The 7,511-nt window shown below is 39.8% G+C and overlaps 1 protein-coding gene across 1 annotated transcript in view; it reads right to left on the bottom strand.

Annotated features, from left to right (window-relative positions):
- Nucleotides 1–5,833: 5,833 nt before the first annotated feature.
- The window catches only part of cbln2b (cerebellin 2b precursor), a 3,169-nt gene continuing 1,491 nt past the window's right edge, over nucleotides 5,834–7,511 (bottom strand). Inside the window, exons 3-4 of the mRNA XM_032503984.1 lie at nucleotides 6,991–7,110; nucleotides 5,834–6,886 (exon numbers count right to left, since the gene is read on the bottom strand). Coding sequence (XP_032359875.1) covers nucleotides 6,689–6,886; nucleotides 6,991–7,110 — 318 coding nt within the window. The 3' untranslated portion in view covers nucleotides 5,834–6,688. The remainder of the gene's footprint in view (nucleotides 6,887–6,990; nucleotides 7,111–7,511) is intronic.

A 7,511-nucleotide genomic window follows, 5' to 3' on the forward strand; every position in this document is an offset into this window, starting at 1 on the left:
TGTTCATATGAGCCTTGGTTGCCTGGCTCTGTGCTGCTTACTGTCTGTGTGTGGCGGGGGGCTGAGGGGTGGGCTTGGACGAGTTTGTATTTTCTTTGGGGAATTGCGTGTTTCAGCAGTATGGATATTGCAGGCTGTGGCAGAAGGAATAAACAGACTTTCTCTGTCTTTCTCTTCTCCTCCCGTTTTCTTCAGGGATGGGTCTGTTCACAGAGGCGGTTGTGTGACTGATGTTTGTCTGTGTTATGCGTCTATTTATTTGTTTGGCAAACAAATGCATTATTAACAAGCCACTGCCACATGTTATCCTCTCTGTGTATTCTCCGTATACATCAGTGTCTTTCTCTTCAAGTGCAAATTAGCTAGGTCAATGCACTACCTCAACTGTAATCCCAAAGCCTAAGGTGAAATTTGTCTCAAAAGATTAAGACCTATATATATAATCTGATATAGTCTATTCAACTAAGGATAAGAATATTCCATTGTGCAAAAGTGCTTAATTCTGTCTTACTGCCCGGGAAAAGAGGGCACAGGTGGTTTTATGTCTTACGCAGGTTATGTCTTCATGCTTTGCCGACAAAATGTCGCCATCACCATGGCCCGTGAAATTAGCAGGTCTGGACCATTAAAAGTGGTGATATATCCTGACATTCAGTATGCACTTCCTTTTTAACTCACAGCCACATTAGATATTAGATGGAGCGGGCCCCTGAGTGTCATTTCAGACCCAAAAGAAAGTGCCTGTAGGTTTGCCTGGGAACAGCTTGAATAAAAAAATAATGCTGTGAAAGGCTTATTCACACACACAATCACAGTTAAGGCAATTTCAGCCGTAACAGGAAAAGGACTGGGAGAAAATGAACCAATGTCAAAAGACACCTTTTCTGAGACTTTTTTTCCCTCATGCATACCAATGTATTTAGCCCATCTGCAGTCAAAAGGAAAGGTTGAAAATCTTGTTTGGGTCACTCTTCTTTTGCACTGCATGTTTTGAGAAAAGATACAATGCATATCCATGTACTGAAAAGAAGAGAGAGCTACGGAAGTTGATGAAGTATCCAAACGCAAATATCGCATCAAACTTGGCTTCATTAGTTGAACAGATCAGCCGGTGAAAATGCGAGAATGCGAAATTTCGAGATAATTGTTGCTTCTCGTTACTTGGTTTTCGGTGGCTCTGAGAGGACGTGAGTGAAGCAAAGTGCTCAACTCCTCTGCTCTTAAACTACAGGTTTGGATTTAAGATAGATCAGGAAACTATTTTTCAAAGGTCTTGCAGTGTGCCGGCAGTATCAACATGTTTTCTTGACCTCGGGTCTCTGAATGAAAAGTAAATGTTGGATCTGACGCAGACAGATTCTCACTGCTACAGAAAAGAAACGTCTTCAGTTGAGGTCAAGTTCCTCCTCAGTGTGTGCTCTAATAGAATCTGTGAAGATGGAACTCTTCAGACAAGTGGATGTTTCAAGGTGAAACCATCAATTTCTTTATACTACCTGTGCTAAGAAAAATATATTAACAAATCTAATTTAAAAACATTGATTTAGACCTATTTAGCATTGAATCGGAGACAGCATATATCATTTATGACGTGTGAGGAAATTATCATTGGTATGAAGCTAATAGCAACTTTTTGACACAAATGGTGCTGATGTCAGGGTGGATGGAGAACGGAAATTGTAAATTGCTTTGTGCCACAGAAACCAAGATTATGAATAACTATTTGAAAAGAAATGGTACAAATTAAACCCTGCTCTTGCTTGATATTAAAATAGAATACTTTGTCATTTACTGCAAATAAATAAATAAATTGCAGTGATGTTTGATGCAAGGTGGAGGACAACGGAGGAATTCATCTTGTTTACACAATGATACATTTTTCTTAACATGTTATAAAAGAAAAACAGAAAAGATTATTTTTAACCTGCCAACTATCATCCTTGTTAAACCTGAACAAATCACCAACTGCAGATATGCAAAGGCAATGTAATGAAATGTTTAGAGACCGCAGGAGGAGCTGAAACGAATGTCAAAGCTGTCTTGATCTTCAGAGGACAGCTTTCAGATCAACACTAATGACAAATTCTAAATGCTAAAATGGTTTTAATGTTCCATGTATTTCTGCAGTGGATTGAAGATAGTTTTAGCTATTTCCAAATATCAGCCACTTTGTTCAAGGCTGAGTGAGCCGGAATTACACTTACTGTGATGTACTTGCGTGCTTATGCATAATGCTTATAAGTGTTAATGTGTGAACTGTGTTGGTGTTTACACACTAATGATGACGTTCCTCTGATGAGTCTATTACATAATTTAGACTCCAATGCAAAGAACACTGCGGCACCTTCCCGCTGCGAGGGACCCACGGTGTCGCCAGCCTGTGATCTTACTGCATGTGCTGTGTCCTAGAGTCATACAAATTAAAAGGACCAATCCTCAAAGCATGTCTATCATGTTAAAAACCAAGAAGAACAAATGTTTTGAAACAGCAAAAAGGTTGTATGAGTTTAGGGCTTGTCAATGGCGTGTGGCCTACAAAGCACAGTGAAATACCATCTGTGCTTCCATAAATAAAAATGGACCCCGTATTTGAAGACTGACTGTACTTTTGTGTGAAGAAATGTTATACTCCAACATATCTGGAAACGTAGGTGACTCTACTTTCACATCTACAAACAAAAAATACCAGATGGGCTTGGTAAACTGGAGGAATAATGGTATATGTTACACAACGTTTAAATACAATGTGCTGATCAAGGTGCAAAAATAGTTCTTTTTAGATTAAACATAAAGATCTCAATGAATATCTCTCATCTTACACTTTAAAGCGCCCATACTATGCTCACTTTCAGGGTTATAATTGTATTTTGAGGTTGTACCAACATAGGTTTACACGGTTTCATTTTCAATAAAAACACCATATTTTTGTTGTACTGCACATTGGTGAGGATCCTCTTTTAGCCCTGTGTGTTCAGGTCTCTGCTTTAGCAACAGAATGAGGCATCTCACTTCTATACTATCTTTGTTGGGGGTCACATGCGCAGTAGCTAGGTAAGATCACATCAGCTAGATAACTCTCTCTTTGTACTTCGGTCAGTACAAGGCAGGATTAGCTGGGAGACTTCTTCCAAATGAGGGGCACTTGTGAAATACCTGCAGAACTGGGACACACAAGTAGTTCTTTTGCAGATTATGGTGAACAAGTGTGTTGTAGCAGTGTTTTGCCATTGAGAAGGAGCTAGCAGGCTAGCGCTAGCATGCTACGGTTAGCCACCTCATCTTGGCTAGTTACGTAGAAAGCTGATTAGATTTTGAACAGCTCACCCAGAGACTGAAGGCAGAGGACATTCAGAAACCTCACTCAAAACAACATAGATAGGTTGTTTCCAAGTTTGTATGCGTGTCGAGCACCAGAGACACAAAATAACACCCCAAATCCCAGAAAAAGTGTTTTCTTTTTTCATAATATGGGCACTATAACAATCCAATCTATAGATGTTATATTTTTTACATGATGGACTATATTTACTTTTATTTGACAGTAGGCAATAACCAAAGTGTATTTTGTTTGCATTCCTCATTTGCTGTGTGCCGAGTATGTGTTTGACTGCTATCGTAATTACCTGAGGAAATCATTTGGAAACAGACTTTTCATTCCAATATGGGCACAATTAGCACTTTATAGACCCGTTGAACACACTCTCCAAATCACTCTGCAGTTTCCTCTGCCTTGTGCAGTCCTATTACTGGCATCAGCAGGCTATCAGCAGGTTTTTCCTCTGTTCTCAGCTGTGTTATGTTACTCACTAGATAAAGGTGTATGTACACCTTCATATGACGCAAATAGAAACGTAGATCAAGCAAGCATGCAATCTCAAGTTTCCAGATGTTCACATGTATGATATAATCATTGGTAAATGCAAATGTTTTCAGAGCCCAGAAGCTCTGGGATTTCATTCTTATCACACGTGAACAAACAATCACTTCTATGTTTTCTTATGTTTGTGTTTGACACAGTGCAATTGTTGAATGTGTCTCAACAAGCTAAGGATTATTTTAAAGTGTTGCAATAAGGCTCTTGACTCTTCTGGCTCCATTGCTCATAAACTAAATTTTTTTCTCCAAATGTCATGCTGGTTTTGTTTTAAACAGCCATTTTCTCTCCAGACTGATTTCTTGTTGAAATCCCCTGATGTTCAGCCAACCAAAAGGTTAAGTCACTCAAGAATCTTGTTAATTAAAAAAAAAAGCTTTACAACCTCAACTCTTTAGCTGTTTCCTCTTTTGTCTTACGCAAAGTAATTAAGAAGCCATGTTTTGTATTTATCAGTGACAATTTTTTTGTAGTTTTTCTCCCAAATCTCCTCCTACAGATGCCCGTGTTTTAATGAGGAGCGGTTTGTAAGCACACAAAAGCACATTTTCCTTACAGGAAGTTTAAAAAGTGGTGCCAGAGTTAACACAGCAGCTTTCATTATACAACAGCGCTCGCCTTCACAGCACTAAAAAAGGTCAAATGCTTTTTTTCCAAACTAAGCTGAAGCAACACAGTTTGCCCTTTGACCCAATAGATTCACATCAGAGAGATAAGCTTGCGTATCTTGACCTTTATAAATTAAAGACAACTTAATTGCAACTTCCACATTCGTACAAAATAGATTGGACTTCTTTCTGATATTGAGTTGCTGTGTACTTTTGTTCAGTCCATACCTCAATTTCCTCATACTCATCTGCGACTGGTACAGATTTAACAAATGAAAATCAATAAAGGCATTCACCTTGATTCAGTACATCACCATGCATCATAAAAGCAGCAAGTGTTCCTAATTGTTTTTTTTGTTTTTTTACATTTGGCATATTTACCACAGAGTATCTTTTTCAGACTTTTAAGACCTGTAACCCAAGTTACAATATTAAAATGGGGCAGTTGAATGTGTATTATTGTTGACACGTTGCTCTAAATTAAAGTTTCTCTTTAACTGCGTGTTGTATTATCTGATTTTAGGAAAGTATTTAAAAAATCATTCATTAAAAGTTTCTGGCAAAAGTCAATTCTTTGTTTTGATTCAGATTTTAGAGGTGGCCTTGAATTTAGTTTAGATGGGGGGGGGGCGGTGATTGCGTGTGGGTGAGGATAGAGACTTAGAGAGACTTGGCGGAGGTCTGTGTGTGGTGTGTGTGTGTGTGTGTGTGTGTGTGTGTGTGTGTGTGTGTGTGTGTGGGAGAAATTATCCAAAAACGTTGATTTTCAAGATGGCATCCAACTATGTGATAGGAAAAAAGAACATGACAGGGGTGGGGACTCTTTGCGCTTGTTAAACTGCAGTATAGACTAATTTTGCCTTCTTTTATCACACCATCCTCAAGCCTCCAACACGTGCGATTATACTCAAAATGTTTGTTTGTTTTATTCGGGGTTCGTTTATGCTCTATAACAGGAAGCCTTTCTTTTCCGTTTCTATCCGACCTCCGCTGCGTAAAGGCGCTCCTGTGTATTGTGTTGCAAGTTGATGCTCAGTATTTCCGTTCCAGCAATGCTATTCATAAAAACTATATTTGCCTGTTGAGTCGTTTATCATATCAAAAAGTCATTAGATGTATGTCTTGGCGTGTAACATGTGCCGCTGCGAGACTTTTTTGATGAGGTGTCCAACTGCATGTTTCAGCACCGCGGACAGCGACTACAGCGAGCTGGTCTGTTTCCTCCTGAGGCCTTTGCTTTGGTCCTAACTAACTCTCCCACTTCGAATAATATAAACCCTTTTTGTCCCCCTGTTGTCTTGAAATGCAAAGTCATGTAAATAAAAAGTGATAAATGCGCTTAGCCTATACAATACAATACAATATATTTTTATTAAGCCGGACATATAGGGATTCGTCTATTATTTCCACAATGTACATTTGGTGAGCAACGTCACTGAACATTAAATCAGTCAAAGCTACGCAGATTCCGAAATGTAGAACACACAATAATGTGAATATGTACTTTTGTAAATTATATAAGTATTCTTTAATAAAAAGGCTCTAAGTCGTCTCTGGTGGCTGAAATATGTCGCCTTTTTTCTCTTTTAATAAACTCGTCGGCGGCCTACATTTGGCTTATTTTCAATATGTTCAGCATCCAAACGCAACACCATTGACAGCACAAAACAGTAAAAGTAAAAACTTCCATTCGTGCAAAACAAATGCCTTGGGCGTGAAAGCACTTCTTCTTAGGTTGTCCATAATTCCACATACTTCACTTGAACGGAAACCATATTCTTTAAGGCTATACAAACATAAAATAGAGCATAACACACTCGGCCTGTCCAGGACGTCAGTTTTTCCACTCATCATCTTCTCCCTTGTCCGTTTTGCCCAGGTACACACGTTTGTCTCTTGGCAAAGTTTGATTTCCAAGCAAGAAAAAAAAAAATCCACATTCCCGACAAGCACACGCCACTGGCCGATCAATACGTTTAATCATCCAGATTGCGTGAAGTTGACTGATGAATTTGAATATATGAAACTCCAAGGAAACGTTCATATTTGACTAGATAGCGGACGAGTGTAGTTATACAGATATTCGTCGGCTTCCTTGGCAGACAGTTATTTAAGTTGAAAATAAATGGCATGTTTTTTTTCTTTTTTTCTTTTTGTTCCTCAACCTAAGGAGAGTCCCGTGCGACGTGGATCATCGCAGATTAGATTATAGAGGAAAGACTAAAAAGCCTGAGAAGGTGGAGTATTTCCATCCGCCCATTAAGGTGCCCCGTTCCAGCTTCAGAGAGACGCGGTCCTCCCGTTCGACCATCAGCAGTACTCCGTTGCTTGCAGCCTCTCTCGTAACGTCCTGGTCACCGGCGAATGCTGATATAACCGGATAATCATTCTGCATCAGGTTGACCTGCAGGATGAGGGGATAGTTTAGTGTCGTGCTCAGTTCTCTCGATGTACAGAAATGCAACCCTTAAATGCTAAACGCAGACCAACTGTTTCATAATTGCTCACCTGTATGGTTTGTCTGTTGTAGACCTTCACCACGTGAAAGCTGAAACTATATATCCCCCTCCTTGGAGCCTGGAAAACACTTGCTTTGAGATCGAAATGGTTGCCGATGTTCACTAAAACCTGTGAACAAGAAAGGCGCAAAATGAGAGAGCGCTTTACCCCCCCCCATCTACATGCTTCACTTAACACAACAGCTGATTTTGAAGTTATGTACTGTTTGTGTCTGCCACGCATAGTGACTACAGAGAGTCTATCAGTCATACGCTGGTTCTGGAATGCCAAATGATTTAGGGCTGCACACTCGCATTTTGGGACGGATCCCAGTTTAATGCGTATAACAGGCCGCTGTCCAAAGACCTCAGCCGTGACAACTTAGTGGAACATCCGATTACAGCAACACAATGCACATGTAATTTCGGCCGAGGCCTTATACGCATATGTGATCAACGATCCTGCATGGGTGATCCCTCGTTTTGGCAGCGCATCTTCTGAATCACGCCAATTACGCACAACAATAAATT

This window comes from Etheostoma spectabile, chromosome 22, assembly GCF_008692095.1.
Source record: "Etheostoma spectabile isolate EspeVRDwgs_2016 chromosome 22, UIUC_Espe_1.0, whole genome shotgun sequence".
Taxonomy (NCBI): Eukaryota; Metazoa; Chordata; class Actinopteri; order Perciformes; family Percidae; genus Etheostoma; species Etheostoma spectabile.